General features: G+C 59.3%; 1 protein-coding gene across 14 annotated transcripts in view; it reads left to right on the top strand.

Annotated features, from left to right (window-relative positions):
* SBNO2 (strawberry notch homolog 2) overlaps nucleotides 1-20,048 on the top strand; it is a 42,409-nt gene that overhangs the window by 9,049 nt on the left and 13,312 nt on the right. For 4 of the 14 annotated variants that reach the window (XM_061151201.1, XM_061151199.1, XM_061151198.1 and 1 more), the window contains exons 2-7: nucleotides 5,259-5,450; nucleotides 8,055-8,128; nucleotides 8,743-8,851; nucleotides 12,313-12,432; nucleotides 18,858-18,950; nucleotides 19,761-19,934. In XM_061151201.1, coding sequence (XP_061007184.1) covers nucleotides 5,331-5,450; nucleotides 8,055-8,128; nucleotides 8,743-8,851; nucleotides 12,313-12,432; nucleotides 18,858-18,950; nucleotides 19,761-19,934 — 690 coding nt within the window. In that variant the 5' untranslated portion in view covers nucleotides 5,259-5,330. Of the gene's footprint in view, nucleotides 1-5,258; nucleotides 5,451-8,054; nucleotides 8,129-8,742; nucleotides 8,852-12,312; nucleotides 12,433-15,176; nucleotides 16,049-18,857; nucleotides 18,951-19,760; nucleotides 19,935-20,048 lie in introns of those variants that run through there. The other 10 variants (XM_061151203.1, XM_061151206.1, XM_061151205.1 and 7 more) reach the window with 10 other exon arrangements.

Genomic DNA, 20,048 nt, shown 5'->3' with positions numbered 1-20,048 from the left:
AGCTTGCTTGGACATCTGACCTGCAGGCCTGGGGGAGGGTTTGAGTTTGCGGATGCTCATCTGCACAGGAAAAGCAGACACAGGCCTGTCGGTGGGTCTTGGGGCCCCTGCTGCTGCGACTTAGGAGTGTCTGCCCTCTTCCCAGCACAGGCCCTTCCTCCTGCGGCACAGGGGTGCCCTTTGGCTTGGGCAAAGGTCTCTTGTGATGTTCTTGGCACCAGGCTGGACCATAGGAACCCAAGGAGGGCGCTGGCCAGTCTGATTACTCGCCCAGGCCTAGTGTGATCTAGCCATGGGGAGCACCCTCCACTGTCCATCTCTGGACTCTCCAAGGAGCTGGGCAGAGGGACCTGGTGTGCCAGCTGGCCTGAGACTCTTGTCATCAAGCAGCAAGCATCAGGAGGAACAGACTCTTCTCCCTGCCAACTCTGGACATCAGTGTCCAAGGACTAGGATGTCAGGCCTGCGGGATCCAGCTTAATGTCCACTCAGGGGAGGAAGATCTGGGGGTCAGAGGAGACCACAAGCTCAGTGTATCTAAAGCCTTTTCAAGACCACGAATAAACACGAGCCCTGAGCAGGCACTTCCCAGAAGAGGAACCGTGCATGCATGTGCCCTGTCTTCATGGGCAGCCACTCCATACCCGTCCACATGGATGCAGGTTGGAAAGGTCCATCAGCTGCAAGGGGAGGCCAGCTGGAGCACCATCCTTTGGGCTCTCTCCTGATAAGGCTGGACTGCACCTGAGAGTGGGGACCAGGGATCAGGCCCTGAGACCTAAGCTCAGCGTTTCCAGCTGTGACTAAAGAAGCTCCTTGTCCTCATTTCCCTTCCCTTCTGGGCCATTGACTGGGTATGAAGGGCTCCATGCCCCTAAGCTGTGTCCTTGGAGCTGGTGGGGGTGCTGACTGGCCTCCCAAGGGCTGTGAGACTCTGGCAGGTCCTTATAGATTCAAGGTGGCTCTCTAGGTGTGGGAGCTGCTTTGAGAAGCACCTGGCCCGCAGTCGGCCCTCAAAGTACCCTGGGCCAGTGGTTCTGTGCCCGCTAGTGGACAGGTCTGCGGGCGCAGACACAGCTAGTGCAGGTGACTCTGAATTGGTGCCCATAGGACTCAGCCTTGAGGTCTCCTCTTCTGCATAAACGTTCATCTCCGCAAACATTACTCCGTCACCTGGGTCTGGGGTTGGTTCTCCTCCAGCTAGGGTTTGTCTTTGCCTTCCATCTGAACGTCCCTGGGTGGCTGTAACAGCTGACCACAGGCTCAGCTTAAACCACAGGGATTTACTCTCCCAGTTCTGGAGACCAGCTGTCTGAGATCCAGGTGCAGCGGGGCGGTGCTTCCTCCACCCACTCCAGGAGAGGGTCCTTCCTTCCTCTCCCAGTTCCTGGTGTGGCCCACAGTCCTTGGTGTCCTGGTCTTGTGGGCACAGCACCCCTGTCTCTGCCTTGTTGCCACACGGCCACTCCCAGGATCTCTGTGTCCAGATTTCCCTCTTGTAAAGACACAGGCCCCACTACCCCATCTTAACTCCTTTTGCCTGTGAAGAGCCTGCTTCTAAGTGAGGGCCTGTTCCTGGTGGACCTGAGCTTGGGGGTCACCCCTCTCTCCAGCATGCCTCACCTGTCCCATCACTTCCGCCCACACACACCCTGGGCCCTCCTCCATAGCCCTGGACCCCCGTCGCTCACCAGCGGGCCCTGTGTCCCCATGTGTCCCACCTGAGTATATGGCCTGGTCAGTCAGTGAGGAGGGGGCCCTGAGGCTTCCCTTGGGACCCACCCCCTCCCTTTTTGGCCCACCCACGGAGGTGGCTGTGCCCTTCCAGGAGTCCTGACAGAGTAAGCTGTGCCAGCCAGCCCCGATGGGACCTCAAGGCCTGGTCAGTGCCCCAAGGCCAGGTCAGTGCTCCTTCCCCTTGCCTGACCTTCCCTGCCCTTCTGCCCCTCCGACTGCAGCACATCCTGACCCGGCTGGACCCCTCTATCAGGAGTAGAGGAGACTCTGCGGGTACCCCTGCTGGGGACAGACCCTAGGCTGTCTGACCAGTAGGGCAAGAAGGGGCCTCCCCACCCCAGCCCTCCCCCAGACATCCCAGACCTGGCCCCCTGATTCCACTTAGGCCACTGCCCCCACCAGCCCCCCAACTCATTCCCCCATCCCAGATCCCAGGGCCAATGCTCAGAGTCTAGCCGAGGGGTGGCCAGAGGGACTGCTGGCCTATGGCCTGGGGGAGACTGGCAGGTCCCTGATGCCTGGAGAGGAGGTTCCTGGGGGACCTGGTAACATGTGACCACAGGAGCCCAGGCACCACCAGGCAGGGGTCCGGGTGGCTGGTTCCGAGGGTGCCTGGGGGGCTGAGCCCTTAGTGCGCATCAAATGGCCCACCCTGGGGGCACTGGCCCTGCACTGAGGTCTGGCCAGGGCACTGAGGTGAAGTGGGCTCAGCCAAGAAGCAGGGGTGGCCATGGTCACTCACCAGCTGGGTGCATCCCGGGGATCAGGCTGCCCCAGATCTGGCCTCTTCCTACATTCCACCTCCTGCCCCGCCATCGTCCTGTCCAGGCCACCAATTCCTTGATCTTTCTGTTGTACAATGACTCATTTGAAATGTGATCTCAAAAGGAAATCCTGCAACTCAAAGCTGGGTGAAGTGCGGGCCCCTCCCCAAGAGCACCTCGCGAGCACCCCTGCCGCACGTGCCATGGGGCTCACGTCTCAACAAACATATGCTGTGGCCTGGCTTCCTTCATACCCGGGGAGTGCAGCCTCTGAAGCTTGGGAGCTGGTGATGCTGTCCTGACCCCAGGGAGGTGGGCAGATTGGGGCCGCTCAGCAGAGGTCAGAAAGTGAGGGGATGGGAGGACTGTGTTTGAGGGTGCAACGGGGTGAAGTGGGCTGAAGTTGGTGGTGGGGCCCGGAGATGACCTTGGGTCTGGGCATCCAAGGACGGCGACGCTGTAGGGGTGGCCTCTGGGAGTGTGGGGATGGTGCTGGGCACAGTGTCAGCCCCACCCCAGCCTCTGACAACCAGTAACCCACTCTCTGTGTCTGTGGATCGTCCTGTTCTGGACGTTTCTCGTTAGTAGAATCACACCCTTGTGTCCTTCTGTGTCCGCTCCTCTCACTGAGCGTCGTGTTCTCAGGGTCCATCCGCGTGGTAGTGAGTGTCAGGGCTTCACTCTTTTTTGTGGTTGAGGGATGCTTCCAGGTGTGGAGGGACACGTATGTTGATCCATCATCCACTTGGGGACACTCGGGCTGTTTGCACCCTTTGGGTGTTGTGGATGTGAGTGTTCAGGTTGCTCTGTGGGCGTGTCTCTGTTCTCCTGGGTAGACACGTGGGAGCAGGACTGCTGGCTCCAAGGTTACTGTGTAGCCGGGTGAGGTTCTGCCAACCCCCAGGTGGCACCATGTCCCCTACCCCCATTTGGGTTCACGATCCCCAGTGGCCCTGTTGACTCGCAGCCCCGTTACTCCCCTCCCCACAACCCCCCCAGGTCTAGGTCTGAATGCTCTGCTTGGTCAGAGAAGACTTCTGGGGTCCCCAGGGCATGCCCCCCTCGTGTCTTGGTAGGACAGGACAGACAGGTCCCGTCACAGGAACCCCCCCCTCCAGTCATGACTCCCCCATGCAGCCTAGAGAGCCTTCACCACGGGGACAACTTCTTCCTCTGGAAGGACATGATGCCCTGGGTTGCAGTGTGGGGCCTGAGCCTGCGGGGCCAGACACTCAGAACGGGTGCCATACAGGCCTGGCCTGCTGCCAGTGGGGGTCCCTGGGGCTCCATGCACCCCAAGGACAGCCCAGGGGTCCCCCTCCTGTGCCGTTTGGCAGTGGTCTCTGGATGGTGCTTCCCAAGGGAGCAGCCCCAGCCTCTGTAGGTGTGGAGCTGAGAAGAGCCTGGGAGTGAATATAGGATCAGCCCCACATAGACCTGTTGAGGAGTCTCTTGAATCAAGGAGCTTGAATTGACGGTTTCTGTGATGGCTGTGGTCACTTGAGTGGCTTGGGGTCTTGGAGGCTCCGGGCTCCGTGGAGTTCCTGACGAACCTTATGCCCAAACAGCCCATTCTCCTGATGATCAGACTGAGGCTCACAGAGCTCTGGGCCCCGAATCTTTGGAGATTATCCAACCCTTAGACATGGAGCTGGGTTTGACCATCCGCTTGACCGAGGCCACGGGTCCTAGAGCAGCCATGTGTTCCTCCTGGTGCCGCCAGGTCCTGATGGGAGCCGGGGGACTGGCATCCTGCCAGCCTCTCTAGCCGAGGCGGGGCGGCCCAGCCCCCACAGGCTTCCTGAAGGGCTGGACGCGACCCCTGTCCCTCTGGACCTCGGGTGAGGCACTCACGGGCAGCGAGTGGGTGCAGGAGGCTCTCCCCGCCCCCCGCGGGATTGCACAAGACTCTGTGTGGCAGAGATTACTGGAAGTCCTGAGGATTTCTTCACTCAGGGCTTGGCTGGGAGTGGCAGCTGCCTCCCCTTCCTGCCTCTCTGGGTGATTAACGTCCCGAGGCCTTGTCCTGAGGGGCGTTCAGTCAGCCTGGGGTCCCCACCCTCCGTTGGTGATGTGGCCTGCAGTATGTTGGTCCTACCCAGACCATGGGCGGGTGGGCATGGCGGGGTGGGGAGATCACGTGGGACTGGGTTGTCCCCTGTGCATTCCCTAGCTGGGTGTCTGCCCCCCTTGTCAGTGGGACCCTATGTGATCCTACCTAGCCCCACCCAGGTCTGGGGGCTCCTCCTGGCTCAGCCCAGCTGCCCAGAGAGCCTCGGCACACTTGACCTGGCTGCAGTAGGATGGGGCTCCCGTGGCTCTGCGGCCCCTCCAGCTCAGAGCTACCAGTTGACTAAACCTCTTCTCTTCCAGACGCTAGTCACAGATCTGGGGGTGTGTCCCTGTGGTTCACACTAGGCTCCCAGGGCTCAAGGTTCCCTTTATGGGTGGCGGGAGCGGCCCTGGAGCCCACAGGATTCAGGGGCCTGAGAACAAGGGTGGGAGTGCAGCGGGGCCCCCACCCCCAAAGGGCTGCCCTCTTCCTGGAGGTCTCGGCCATTTGCCTAGGAGGGAGTGACGGGGCAGCTGATGGATCCCTCAGCACAGCCCCTGCGTGGGTGGGGTAGTCAGGTGAGCTGGGGTCATCTGAGGGTTCCCCTAGGGATCCTGCCGCCCCCAGCCCACTGTCACCAGAGGCACCCTTCCCCACCCTTTGGGGTTGGAAGGCAACTTTGGGATGTGCCTGTCTTTCCCCAGGTCATGATGCCGCCACCGCGGAGCAAGAAGCCCAGATAGCTGCCCCTGCAGCCTGGCTCCTGGAGCCCCCTGATGCTGGCAGTGGGGCCCGCCATGGACGGGGAGCTCCCTCCGCACGAGCCCCCGCCGGCTGGCAGCGTCCTGTACAGCCCGCCGCCCCTGCAGACCCCACTGTGTGGGCCCAGCGTCCAGGTGAGCCCCAGCCCCGGGTGTGTGGGGAGGACCCTTTGGGGGTCATGCGCCACCCCCGAGTCCCTCACACGTTTGCTGTAAGGTTTCTGCCAGGACCTCGGCTGGCCCTTGGGAACGTCTGGCCTGGGTGACTGCCCCCACCCATGAGACAATAGCTGGGACTGCCGGCCAGTCACACTCGTCCACTCTGCTGCAGCACTTTTTTCTCCTTATTTTTCAAGACTTTATTTCTGAAGCATTTTTAGGTTTATGGGAAAACTGCACAGAAGGTTCCCGTACAACCCTCCCTGCTCCCCTCCGCTCTGTTAGTGTCTCAGGGTCCGCAGGGTGCTGAGCCCAGGAGCCGGTGCCCATCAGCATCACTGTCTGAGGACCGTAGTGACATTTGGTTCATTTTTATTGCTAGGTGTTCTGTGGGTTTTGACTGATGTCAGGTGACCCGTATCCACTGGTCAGCATTACAGAGCAGTGTCACCCCCCTAAACCCCGCTGCCCCCATCCATCCTTCTCTCTCCAGAGTCTCACCTTTTTCAGAATGTTCTAGGGTGGACAGTAGGAGACTGTATACTTTTCAGACCAGCTTCTTCCCTTTAATGATGTGTGTGCAGGGCTCTCCTGAGTCTTTCCATGGCTTCACAGCCCATTTCTTTCCATTACCTGCATGTCCCACGGTTGGTTTATGCTTCCACCTGCCGGGGGACAGCTCACTTGCATCTGAGCTCTGACGGCTGTAGTAAAGAACCGCAAGTGATGGGATGACTAGGGTGCCAGGCCTCCTCATATCACAGAGGGTATGGAAGCCTTGCACTGAGAAGGGTCCAGCATACTCCAGCGAGTCCGGCCTGCCTAGAGCAGAACAGGGCTCCTTCCCTGCAGAAGAGAAAAGAACCTGAATGTCTTGGTGGGGAGACTTGAGCTGCTCAGCAGGGGGAGCAAGTGGGATGTGGGTTGCATGGGCGCAGCAGCAGCAGCAGGTACACTCGGGTATGTCCTCCCCCGACCCCTGCTGGGATGGGAGGGAAAGGTTGGTGGGGAGAGAGCGAGGATCCAGCTTGGGGTTCAGAGAGGCCGGGCACTAGGCCTCTGGAGCAAGGCAGAGTTCCAGGTCAAGGGCCCAGAGCTGTGAGGACGCATCCCAGACTTCCAAGTGTAGCATCAGACGGGGCTGTAGGTCGTGCACAAACCCAGGACCCACCCCTTGCCCATGAGGCACCCTGACACGGCAGAGCCCAGCACCAGGTCAAGTCGAGCAGGCCTTGCTATTTGGTGGGGAGGGAGTGAAAGCAGATCCAGCTGAAGACCCCCCACAGCCTCAGGCCAGGCTTCCCCCCAGGCACACCTGTGCCCATCCAGCTATGCCCACAGGGGCCCTGCCCTCCTCGGCCCCGCCTCTCTCCAAGCCTCCTCCCACCCATGCCTTCTCTGACTTGTGGCATGAGGTGTGTTCCTTCCTCACATGCCATGTCTCTCAGTTTTGTGGGTTTGGAGCCTGCGCCTGTCATTCTTAATAACCCTTCAGGATTCCTCCTCCTCAGCGTCCCATCATCTGCTTAATTATTTCCCCGTTGTTGGGCCTTTGGAGCGACTCTAGTTTTCTGCCGCTATAAATAGTGCCACTGTGTTTTCCCCCTGCTCCTGGATGAGTCCCTAGGGGTGTGCTTCTGGAATAGAATTCCTGGGTCAGAGCGAGCCCCAGCTCGGGCAGGTTTGCAGACGATGGAGCTCTTCTGCAGGGAGTAGGCTCCTGCCATGTCCCATGGTGATGACCCAGGAAGCTGGCCATGGGGCAGGAGGTGAGCTCTGCAGGGACAGCACCTGTGGACTGCAGGGGCTGAGATACTGGAATCCGGGGGAGGATGTTTGGGCCAAGATGGGGACCTGAGTACGGGGAGGTGCGACGTGGGAGCTGAGCTTCGCTCTGGGCAGTCAGAGCCCACAAAGCAGGCTCTTGGGCTTTGGGACAGGACAGAACCTGTCCCTCTCGGGCCACTGAACATGGGGGTGGTCCCTCAGGCCACACTGGGACTGGCCCACAGTATTGACACTAAGAGCTATCATTTCTTTATTTGAAATTCCAATTTCACTGGCCAGGTTTCACTGGCCATTCTGTATCTTATCTGGCAGTTCTGTATTATCTGCTGCACGCCTGAGCAGGAGTGTCATCTCCTTCATCAGTTTACATGAGGCCTGGGAAGCTCCTGGCTAATCTCCCAGGACCTTCTCCTCCCCAGGGGAGGGCCAGCCTCTTTGTCTTCAGGCAGGCTCTGATTGGCTAGCCTGCATAGGGACCCATCTTGGGACCAGTCAGGTCCCCCAGGCCTGCCGTCTGAAGGCGGTGTCACTCCCACTGGCTACAGGTATAAAATCCCAGGGAAGGCTCTAACTGGTTGGTTGGGGTCATGTGCCCCTTCTCTGAGCCAGTCACATTCTATGGACCTTCCCGTTCACCCTGGCCCTCTGGGGAAACGGAGGCACATGAACCTGCTGGGAGGCCCTTGGTGGGGGCAGGGCTCAGTGCCCTCTGGACCCTGCCCCAGGGCAGTGGGGGGGACCAGGGACCCTGCTCCACCACCCCCTACCCTGATGCCCACTGCTTTGTCATAGGACACCATGCTGCACTACCCCTGGTGGAACAGCTTCTCGCCCACGACATACCCAGCCTTCTCCAGCGAAAGCCAGTAAGTGTCCAGCTCCCAGGGCCCTTCTGGGGGGCCCTCACCCACAGGGGCTTCACTTTGCCTCTCCATCCCACAGTTGGGGCTAAATGGAACCAGAGCTCTCAGTCGGGGAGTGGGGCTTCAGTGTCCGATAATCAGGAGAGTTGAGACCCAACCCTAGACTGACCTGCTGTGATCTGCCTTGACGAGAACCCTCCAGGGAGACAAGCAGCAGTAGTGGGACAAGGGGGCCAGGGAGGGCCCCACTGTGGGGACATCACGTGGGCAGTGAGAAACTATGGGGCTGAAAGGAGCCTGGAGGGCAACTTCGTGAAGGGCATTGGCAAGCTGGGATTTGAAGGATAAATAGGAATTTGCCGGGTGGGGAGCAGGCCTGGAATCCGGCCAAGGAATGGCCCATGCAAAGGGCATGAAAAGAACATGCAGCCAGAGCCTCAAGGTTTTTCTGGGGTTCCATGTCTGGGGTTGTGGGCATGTGGGCCCTTCCTAAGCAGAATTTCTGAGGTGACAGAATTGTTTCTGCAGGCTGGTGACCCCCACTTCTGTCCTGCATGCGGGGTGGGTGGGCAGAGTCCCACCACACCTACCGGCTCAGCTTCCTTTTCCTCCTGCAGCCAGTTCATGAATTCCTCCTTCATCATGGGCCAGCCCTGCATGGACACCAGCTATGGCCCTGCAGCCACCGCCCCCAGCTTCCCACCAAAGAGCAGTGATTTTCCTCAGGTAGGAGACCTTGGCTGGGCTGCGCAACTCTTGGAGGTGTTAGTACCTGCGGACGGGGCTTGTTTGGGGGGATAGCCGGTATAACTTTTCCATAGCAGGGGCTCTGGGTCAGAGGTCATGTCACTGAGACTAGGGGCCCATCCGCTGTCACTCCCACCTGCGTGTGGGTCACAGGCCACATCACAAGTGCTTTGCCCATACCTGTGCTTTCTCCATTTGGGCACCTTCGTGGGTCCACAATCCCCATGCCTCGTCCAGGGGGTTCACAGGAGGTGCCGCGCTTTCCTCCACTCAGCAGCCCTTGATCGAGAGCTGCAGAGAGGTCTGTGGGAAGAAGCCCAATGCCATCCTGGAGGGGGCCTTAGTGCCAGGGTGACCTCCACCTGGGGGCAGGAAGTAGGCGCAACAGGGGCTGTGTGGTGCTGAGTCTCCCTTGGAAGTTTGGAATCCTCAGCCCCAAGAGCTTCCTGTGTCTGGACAGACTCGGCACACAGTCTGGGGACCATCCAGTGGACCAGCTGGGGTGGGGGTGTCAGGTGCTCAGTTTTCCTTTCGTAAAGTGGGAGCTCGTGGGCCCCACCAGGTGACAGGCTGAGGAAGGCCATGGCACACACAGGCCAGTGCAGGCCCACTGGACTCGCATGGACCCAGGCCAAGGCCCTTTTGATTGGTCTTCACCCACCGGAGGCAGCAGGACTGGCAAGAGAGCTAGACGGGGCGGTGGGGGTGTGTGCTGCATTCACTGCATCCCCCCAAATCTGCATCCTCCTGGGACCTCAGGATGAGAACCTACTTGGCTGTCGGGACTTTGTGGGTCAGTTAGTAAAGACAGAGCTGAGGTCATCCTGGTTAGAGTGGCCCTAACCTTGCCAGAAGTCCCTGTAGAGACACAGCGTGGGGAGGCATGTGATGAGGGAGGCAGAAGCTGGGCAGTGGGGAGGCAGGGAGATCCCAGAGCCTGGAGGCGTTGCCCCCATGCCATGCCCTGGACGTCTGCCCTAAATGCGAGATATGTCTGTCATTTGAGCTGCCCCATCAGTGACCTTTATGGTTGCCCAGGAGGTGACATGCTGGTCTTGTGGCCCGGGGAGCAGAGCCTGCCCCTGGGAACCCCTGAGACCCCCCAGGGCAAGGATATTGGAGTGGGGACAGGAGGTCCGTAGATCTAGCCTCCCAGAATCTATAGAAGGCTTTGCGGTTTCTACTGCTGGCCTCTGGTCCATGAGGACACCATTGACCACCAGGAGAGGAAGGTTGGTGGGTTCACACTCCCAGGGCATCTGCCGTGGCCCCTCGTCTCTGGGCATTGGCTCGCCGTGGGCTGGCAGCTGATGGGCCTCTTGTCTACTGGGTCCAGGGCCTGACTCTGTGTCCAGACTTGTTCCCTTGCTGGGACATCCCGTCCTGGATGGATGAGGCCTGGGCCATGCCGAGTCCAGGGCCAGCGGAAGCCTTTGTGGGCTGACCCAGCTCCTGTGGCTACCCATGGGCCTCACTCCCCGTCCCACTCACCGCTTCCACCACCTCCTGGGCTCTGTCAAGAATTCACATGGCTTCCAAGCCAAGAATCCCCTGGGGCACTGCATCCGCTGCTTGCTGCAGGTGGGGAAGAGCACCCTGCATGGCCCCTCATTGGAGGTCACACGTCCACCCCACAGAAGCTCACAGAGTGTGGCCGTAGCCCACTCACTCTCTAGTCTCCCATGCAGGGGGCGACTTGGACCAGGTATCTCTTTAAAGCAGTGAAACGTCTTCAGACGAGCTCTCACCCCATTGCCGACCATGGGGTCACACAGATGTGAGACCGTAGTGCAGCCAGGATCTGATTCTGTTGTCAGCATCCTCCATCTCCCCTGGGACCCCTGTGCCTGTAGCCAAAAGCAGAACGGAGTCCAGAGTGGGCCTGGCGTTCAAGGTTCTTCCCAGCCCAGCTCCCGCCTGGTGGGTCCACTCTGCTCCTGGTTCAGACTGAGTGACATTGTGTGGTGGCTGGCACAGGGACAGCTCCAAAGACATCCTCATTTTGGGACCTGTGGATGTGTCACCTCATGGGGCAGAGGAGACTTTGCAGGTGGGATTAAGCCAAGGCCCCTGAAATGGGATTGATCCCTGGGGTCCCAGTGTCATCACAAGGTCCTTATAAGAGGGACGTAGAGGGTCAGAGGCATAGAGACTGGAGATGCTGCCCTGCTGGCTGTGAGGATGGAGGGAGGGGCTGTGAGCCAGGGATGCGGTACTTCTAGATGCTGGAAGAGCGGGGAGCCAGTGCTCCACTGGAGCCTCCAGAGGTTACCAGTCCCATGAACCCATCTCGTACTTCCGACCTCTAGAACCATGAAGTAATGAATGTGCTGTTGTAAGCTGTGGAGTTCAGGGTAGTCATTACAGCCGCTTCATCACGTGAAGCCCTCACGAGGCCCATGACACATACCAGAAGCGGTTTCTCCTGTTGGTACATCAGAAGGAGTTTTGGAATGGGGAGTGCAGACCTGGGCTGGGGGCAGGCAGTGGGTGTACACCTGCAGGCCTTAACACATCCCCCTGGTAACTAAACCTGAGCCCTGAGTTTCCTGCTGGCCAAAGTGAAAAGGGAAAGACTATTGGGGGGATGTGTGACCCTCATAGCCCACAAGCAGAAAGCTTCCCCCTGCCTTCCCTTGGGGCCTGGAGCAGTTCCATGGAGGCTCCACACAGCCAGCTTGAGCCCAGAACCTGGTGGGGTCAAGCCTGCCTCTGTGTGGGGTAGGTCCCCATCCACCAGTTATCTGGGAGGGATCTACAGCCAAGGGAATTTGCTCTGGGGGTCTAGGGCAAGAGGTCAGTCTGGCTCCCACTTGGAGGTAGCTCTGCTTGTCTGGACAGTCCTGGCCGTCAGACCAGGCGCCCACTGAACTGCCACAGCCCTAGTTCCAGCCAGGGAGGGGTCCACTGAAAATTTCATCCCTGACGCTCTTTTCTGTTTGTTTGAAGGTTTTCGTAAAACACAATGAGCTTTAAAATGTCTTAGCCTTAAAAAATTAAAATAAAATAAAATGTCTTAGCCTTACAGGGACTTTCCTGGCAGTCCACCAGGTTAGAACTCCTTGCTTCCAATGCAGCGGGATGTGGGTTCCATCTTTGGTCGAGGAGATAAGGTCCTATATGCCATATGGTGTGGCCAAAAGATAGAAAAAAAAAATCTTAGATTCACAGCAAAGTAGCCAAAATGATACAGAAAATCCCTGAGCGCCCTGTCTCACCTTGTCTCAGATGGTAAAGAATGTGCCAGCAGTGCAAGAGACCCAGGTTCAATCCCTGGGTCTGGAAGATTACCTGGAGGAGGAAATGACAACCCACTCCAGTATTCTTGACTGGAATATCCCATGGACAGAGGAGTTTGACGGCCTATAGTCCTTGGGGTCGCGAAGAATTGGACAGGACTGAATGACTAACACTTTCACTTTTCTCCCTGCCTCACCCAGTTTCCCTGCATATTACGTGTACCAGCTTACACGGCCAAGGCCGACATCACAGGTGCAATCCACATGACTACACTTGTGTGCCCCCATATGTGTGCTGAGGCTTCGAGGAGAACCAACCAGGTGTCTGTAGGGTGCCCCACGCTGGGAGGGGTCGGAGTCCCTGGCGGGAGGCCCACAAACATAACACATCAACTCCAAGGCCCTGTATCAGTGTGTCTCGTTGCTGATGGGTTGATGTAGACCCCTGCTGGGGCAGCGTCCACTGAGTCCCTCCACTGTGCACTGCAGTTGGCACTAAGCCGCTCAGACCCCAACACCCCTGACAGCTCAAGGGGCACCATGTGGGGTCTCCAGGCCTGGGGTGTACTATGTGTTTGCAGGAGATGGCTTTTCTTTATTCTTCATTTTTTAAATTGAAATATTATTTGCATTTCTTATAATTCAGTTTTAGTACATTCACAATTGTGCAACCATCACCTCTAGATCCAGAACATTCCATCCCCCAAAAGAAGCCCCAACCCCTTTCCAGCCGCTGACAACCAGGAACCCATTGTCTGTGGATTGGCCTGTTTTAGACATTTCCCATCATTGGAATCACAACCTGTGTGTCTGCTTCTATCATTGAACATTGTGTTCTCAGGTTCCCTCCATGTGGCAGCTAGGGCCAGGGCTTTAGCCTTTTTCCTAGCTGAATCATATTCTACTGTGTAGAGGGACCACATTGTGTTGACCCATCCTGTGGACGAACTTGTGGGTCATTTCTGCTTTTCGGCTACTGTGAATCGTGCTGGTGAGAACATGCATGTACAGACTGCTGTAGACATGTGTTGCAGATGTGACTGAATCTCTTTCAGGGGGATGTTTGGGGCCTTGTTAGGGTCAGGGCTGGGGGGGAGTGCTCAGCCTTCCAGACACACCTCTTCAGGCTTTGTGCCTCCAGCTGTCCCTGCCCCTACCCCTCCAGGCCCTCCTCTGATCCTCCCCACTCTGGTTTTTTTGGAGTCCTGGCTGCAGGGGTAACCACCCCGCCCTCCTCTGCTGCCCCCCAGTGCCCAGCCCCCTGCACGCCCCCCCCCCCCCCCCCCGGGAGCAGGTGCTATCCTGTCCCTTCTTCACAAGCTTCCCTGGATCCTTGCATCTCTGCCAGGCCCTGGGGAGGGGGACTCTGCAGTGCATTGAGCCCTTCTCTCTCTGTCGTGAAGGTGAGCATGTGCCCTGAGGGTCCCTCCAGGCATCCCAGGTGGGCCTGGATGAGGGCGCTGTCCATTTGCCAGCTGGGCTTCTGGGAAACAGGATGAGGTCACAGCTCGGGAAAGTGCTTCGCAAACTCTCGGCAGCATCCTACGTGGGTTGTGGGGAGGAGCAGCAGCATCTGCGTTGCGGGTGTATCTCCCACAGTTGGAGGCCCCGCCTACCCAGCCAGCAGTTCCCAGAGCTCCTGGTACTGGCTGCCAGCACAGAGTTGCTTCCCATGGGAAGCCCCTGGTTCACTTCCATGGCCAAGGCCCCTGCTCCGGGGTCCTCTGGGGGGAGGGCCTGTTCTGCCTCTCTCAGCACCTGGGCCCCAGGTGTCCCAGGATTGTGGTCCCATCATGCCCCTCTCACCTCCGTCTTCACCCGGTCTTCTCTTTGTACACATCCAGACCTCCCTTTTGTAAGGGCACCAGCCGTTACTCCAGCATGACCACATTTTAGTTGACTACTTCTGCAGCGACCCCTCCCCAAAGAGGGTCCCATCATGGGCCTCAACCACCCCTACGTGTCCAGCCCAGTGGTGGCCTGGGGACCCGAGAGTGTCCTGACAGCTGGGCAGCCACACGTCAGACAGGGACAACGAGCCATCTGGTGATAAGATACAGGGGACAGAGTCTGAGCCCACTCCTGGCAATCCTACCAGTTTCCTGCCCCTGAAATCTAATAACAAAAGTTTGTGCTTGTCCTTTTTGGATCTTCTTTTCATGTCAGTCTCCTAGTAGTTCTTTTTAAAACTGAGACAGAATTTACACACCTTAAAATTTATTCCTCCAAAGTATATTTGCACAGCTGTGCAACCACCACCTTTATGTAATTCCAGAACATTCCATTACCCTAAAAAGAAACCCCATCCTCATTAGCAATGACTCCCCAGCCTCTGACAATCAGGAACCCACTCTCTGTGTCTGTGGATCGGCCTGTTCTGGACGTTTCCCATCAGTGGAATCACACCCTGTGTGTCCTTTGTCTGCTTCTCTCACCGAGCGTCGTGTTCCTGGGGTGTGTCCACATGGCAGCAAGTGTTAGGGCTTCCCTCTTTTCCTGGCTGAGTGACACTCCCGGGTACGGAGGGACACGTGGTTGTGTTCACCTTTGGCTGCTGTGCGTGTGTGGGTTTCCATGTGGACCTGTGTCTCCACTGCCCCTCATGGGTGCCTGGTGGTGGAATCACGGGGTCATGGAGTGACTTTTCTGAGGACGCTGCCCCATTTCACAGCCCACTTGCCGTGTGGGGTTCCAATTTCTCCTCATCCTCCCACATTGGTCCCTGCCGGCTTCATGGATCCAGCCATTCGGGCGGGTATGGAAGGTGTCCTGCTGGTTTCAGTTTACGTTTCCCTGTTGCCAGACTGTGTATGTCCTACCTCTCCTGGTTGCCGTTTCTACATGTTCCTTGCCTTCAGCAGTGGCCTCCAGGCCATGTGCCCCCCACCTCCTCCCCAGCTGTGGGCTTCAGACTGAGTGGGGCTGCAGCGTCAGGCCAAGGTCTCCCTGACCCCAGGGACCCTCCCAACTAGAGTCCTGGGGCACTGGGCAGGTGCAGGGAGGCCTACAGGCCCACCTGCTTCTCCTGGTTAAGGGCCGGCATCGAACTGTCCTGGGATGGGGGTGATCAAAAGAAATAGTCCAGGATGGGGCGCCTAGCCTGACGGCTTTGTGTCCCCCAGCCACTGGCCCTGTCTGTATCTCTCCCTCTGTGCTGGGCTATGGGTTGCAGGGAGAGATGGAGAAGCGGAAGGACAGAAACCCCTCGCCAAGGCAGGAATGGGAGCTAGGTGGGACCTCAGAGCCCTGCCAGGGTGGCCCTCCAAGTGGGGGGGCAGTCTACAGCATGGGCAAAGGCCCTGGGCCAAGCCGCCTAGGGAGGCAGGTGCTGAGGGTCAGCTCTAGGGCAGCCAGGACAGGCAGTGAAGGTCAGGGTGCAGGCTGAGGAACTGACGGCAGATCCAGGAGGGGCCAGCCTTGGTTTCCTCCCCACAGCATGGGGTCTGTGCCCCTTGAGTTGCTGCTATGGGCACCCCCAGGACAGCCGTGGTCCCTGCCAGGCGCAGTTGGGCCCAGACTCTGGAGGGCAGCGATTTGGGGAAACTGAGGCTCGGTGGGGAGGGCGCCAGGACAGCAGGGTACAGGCCGGCAGCAGCAGGGTTCAGGCCGGTGGCGGCAGGCCGGCGTTGTTGACAGCCGTCTGTGGCTAGAATCCGCCCCGTTCAGTAATTCTCTGCACTCTGCCAGTAATCGCCCTGACTTACCAGGCAGGCATCATTTCCTGAAAGTCAGCCGGCCTTAGGGGAAGTAGGCGCCGGCGGTGACTAAACCAACATGCAAATGCAGCCGGGCGGGCGCGGGCTGAGGGCTGAGGGCTGAGGGCCGGCCAGGCTGAGCCCCCGCGGTCATGAGGCAGCTGCTCCCGCTGCCTCCCAGAGACCCGGCCATCACCATGTCCCAGCTGCGCTTCTGGCTGCAGTTTGCCACTATCGGCAAGGTAATCCCGCTCCTGCCGGGTGTGCAAGGCCGACGGGGCGGTGTGTTGGGGGCGGGGCGGGCCTGGCCCGTGGGAACAACCAGGGTGGGGGTGGGGAGGCGGGCTCCGTCCGGCTTTTTTGGCAGCCAGGGTGATTCCGCTGGAGTTTTCCGAGCAGAGCCACGTGGGATGTGGGGACAGCCAGGGAGGATAGGCAGGGGGGCAACAGGGGGCCAGAGCCACCCCACCTGGAGTCTCGGGGGCACTCCAGGCACGGGGGCACTGGCTCCATGGGCCGGGGTGGGGCACGGCTTGAGACGGGCTCTGATGGGACAGGTAGGAATGGTCCTTTCCTGTCCTTCTGTCCTCCCATCCCTCCATCCCCCTTTCCCTTCATCCCTCTCTCCTCCATTCCCCTGACCCCCATCCTCCCATCCCTCTGTTCCCCGGTTTGTCCTTGGGGCCCCTGGATCTGTGTCTGAAGGGCGTTTCTGGTGTTGCTTCCTCAGCTGGGAAGGGTTGCAGAGCAGACCCAGAGTCACCTCCAGTCTCGGGGCTGTCCTGTTCTGTCCTGCTGGGTACTGGTGGTGGACATGAGATGGGGGCATCGCTGTGTGGGCAGCTCCTCCAGGTCCCTCCAGCTCCTCACTGGTCCGGGGTCTCTGGATGCTGAGAGAACTGTCAGGGTAACCAGCCAACTCCCCACTCAGGGGCTGCAGTGGAAGGAGCAGGGTGGGGACACAGGTCAGAAGGTGACTGGGGGTGGGGTGGACACAGGCTGCTGAGTTGGCTTTGGTGAGGGCCGGGGAGCTGCTGCCCTGGCCTGACTGGGCCTTGGGACCCAGAGAGGGTAGATCTGGGTTCAGGTCATCTTGCAGGTCTGCTGTGGCTGCCGGGGGTCAGGTCTTGACATGGGCAGGCGCCCTCTCACTCGCATCCAAACACCCACCCTGGGCAGGGCAGGAGGGGCCCTGGGAGCCCTACCCCCAACCCTGGTGACCCCAGTGAGGCCCCACCTCTCTTTGCCCCCGAGGATCCAGGGGCCCCCAGATGATGCTGGCTGCCCCTCTGGGCATCTGGTAGGGACAGGGTCCACAGACTGGGGAGAGGGCACCCACTTCCTTAATAAAGTGTACTTTTCAGAACAGGGTTAGGTTTATAGCGAAGCTGTGGATCAGTTCAGGGTCCCTATGGGTCACACCTCAGCTCAGCACTGCCTGCATCCCAGCTCATGGGCTGGTGCTGATGTGTCATCCTCAGCCAGGGTCTGCACGTCCCCTTGTCCTCTCTGCCCCAGGACCCCATGTCACCAGGCCCCCTTGGTCTTGCCATTGTCTCCCCTTGGGGGTGGGGGCCTGGGCAGTTGTGGGTGGAGAGCTGGGGCTGGGCATCCTACAGGATGTCCCCAGTCTGGGCTTGTCTGGTGTTTTCTTGTGGTCACCCTGGGACCATGGATTCCTAGGGGAGGGACCCAGGAGGGGATGTGCCCTTCTCACCTGTCACACCAGGGGTCCCTGCTGCCAACCTTGACCTGACCTCCTGGCTCCTCCATGGTGGAGGGGGTGTCCTTCCCCTGCACACTGTCCTGGGAAGGGTCTCCGTGCAGCCCTCTCAGAGGGTATAGCCCTGACTATGGCTGGCCCTCAGCCCCGCCCTGCGTCTTGCCCACTGCTCAGCAACTGTTCTGCCTTCAGGGAGCAGGGCAACCCCTCAGGGCTCCAGGTCTGCTGGCTGATGGCCCGGGCCACCATCACTGTGCCCAAACTCAGTGCCATCCGCTGGGAGGACCACACAGATGTGGTGCCAGGGGATTTCAGCAAAGACAGCTTTCCTTGCCTGTATCCAGACCCCACCCCAGCCAGGCTGCAGAGTCTGGGGACCTCCTCATTGTCCACCAGGCTCAGGATGGGCCACCTCTGACCCCAGCTGACCAGGGATGGGCTGGGGAGCAGGCAGGTCAGACCCCCCAGCCCTCACTACCTCAGTGTCCCCTGAGATGGGTGTTCTGGCCTGTTGAGTCACCCAGCTCTTGTGTGAGGGTGCCAGGAGCCTAAAGTGGATCACGGAGCACCTCTTCCCACTCCTGGGGTTGGCATTCCCCTCCTGCTTCCCTTCCCGCTCTGTCCCAACCTCGAAGATTTTATTCACTGCCTCGCCTGGATTTGACCAGGTCACGGGGTCTTGCCACTGCAGGCGGTGGGGGAGGTTGGGGTCTGTCCCCCCAACACCGTGAGACCAGGCTGTGCATGGTGGGGGGCAGGGGCCAGTAGGGGCCTAGTGGACAGAAAGCTTTCCTTACAAACCCCCCAAGCCAGGGCAACATGCTGTGGGAGGCCATCTTCCCAGGGCCCCCAGCCTCAAACTGGCCGACCTGGTCCTGCCCCTGCCATGCCCCTTCCTGCCATTCCCCCTGTTCTCTGGGCACGGTGGGTCCCACCTGCCTGTTTGGGTTCCCCTGCCTGCTAGCATGGGAGCATGGGGGTCTGGGGAAGCTGGTCAGTGTCACCTGGAGGTCCCCTCACCCCAGGGCGGGGGCAGGTGGTTCCCATGTAGATCAGTGGGAGGGGAGCCCCAGAAACACTCTGCAGAGGGGTGAGCCAGGGTGCCTAGTCTTAGTGACCTGGGGCTGAGGGGACATCCCCCTCTACCCCCCCAACCTAGCCAGGAGCTAGCTCAACTGTGGCCTCCAGGCCCCAGCCGGGCACCTTGGGTGGGCCCCACTCTCCAGCGTCCCTTCCTCCCTAGAGTCCACTGATCTTGAGTCCCTAGGCTGGAGACCCAGCTGGTCTGTCCTGCCCACCTTCCTTGCCTCCCCCACCCCCCACCACAGGTTAATGGGACACATGCAGCCTTCCTGGCAACCTGCCTCAGCCCACCTGGCTGTGGCCCTCCTCCCGCCCTGGTGGACAGTGACCTGTGGAAGGTGCGCTGGGCTGGGTGCTCCCAAAGGGCTTGTTCCCTCCTCCTCCACCTTGGCCCTACCTCCTCTGCCCCTCCCTGCTCGAGAAATGCTCCCACTGACATGCCCTCTGGGACCACAGGCTGTCCATAACTCCTGCCCCATGTCAGGCAGGCTGGAGGGCTCCTTCCCTGGAGTGATCAGCTGAGCGTGCCCCACGTTCAGGCCAGAAGGGCTAAGGGAGGTGGCTGGGGCCTTCACCTTCCCCAGCTCCAGGCACTGGGGGGCCCCTGCATCTTGGCATCACCCCTTCACAAAGGATAGGTGTGCCCTAAGTAGACTCCAGTGTGTACTTGTGGGGTCTGCTTTCTTTCACCTCCCCTTACTTTTCCCCTTTCTTTTTAAAACAGAAAAAACAGCTCTATTGCTATAATTCATGTACCATACAGTTGACCCATTTGAAATGTATAATTCAGTGTTTCCAGTGCATTCATAGAGTCATGCAAGTGTCATCTCTGTTTAGTTCCAGAACATTCCATCACCCCCCCAAGACACCCCATCCCCAAGAGCAGTCACTCCCCTCTCCTCCCCAGCCCCTGACCACCAGGAACCCACTTACTTTGTGGATCAGCCTGTTCTGGACATTTCCCATCAGTGGAATCACATGCTGTGTGTCCTTCTCTGTCTGCTTCTCTCACTGAGCATCATGTTCTGAGGGCCCATCCACGTGGTAGCGAGTGTCAGGGCTTTATCCCTTTGTGTGGCCAAGCATCATCCACGGCATGGCTGGGCCTGTGGTTCTGCCTGTGTGGCCTCACAGCCGCCCATACCTAGCCTGTCTTCCAGGATTCCTCATACCTCGATGACCTCTCCAACGCTTCCATCTTCTCCTCGTCCGTGGACTCCCTCTCGGACATAGCCGACACGCCCGACTTCCCGCATGCTGACAGCCTCAGTCAGGTGCCTACCATCTGGGACGTGAGCACCGGCCCCTCCGCCCACGACAAGGTCAGTACACCCAGCCTCCAAGCTGGCAGCCATGCCAAGGCTGCTAAGACCCAGACAACGCTGCTACTCAAGGTTGCTCGTGTCTCCCATGTGGGCCTGAAGATGCAGGGGCTC

This window comes from Dama dama, chromosome 9, assembly GCF_033118175.1.
Source record: "Dama dama isolate Ldn47 chromosome 9, ASM3311817v1, whole genome shotgun sequence".
Classification (NCBI taxonomy): domain Eukaryota; kingdom Metazoa; phylum Chordata; class Mammalia; order Artiodactyla; family Cervidae; genus Dama; species Dama dama.
Note: the sequence above shows the minus strand (reverse complement) of the source record. Positions and strands in the feature narration are given on the sequence as shown.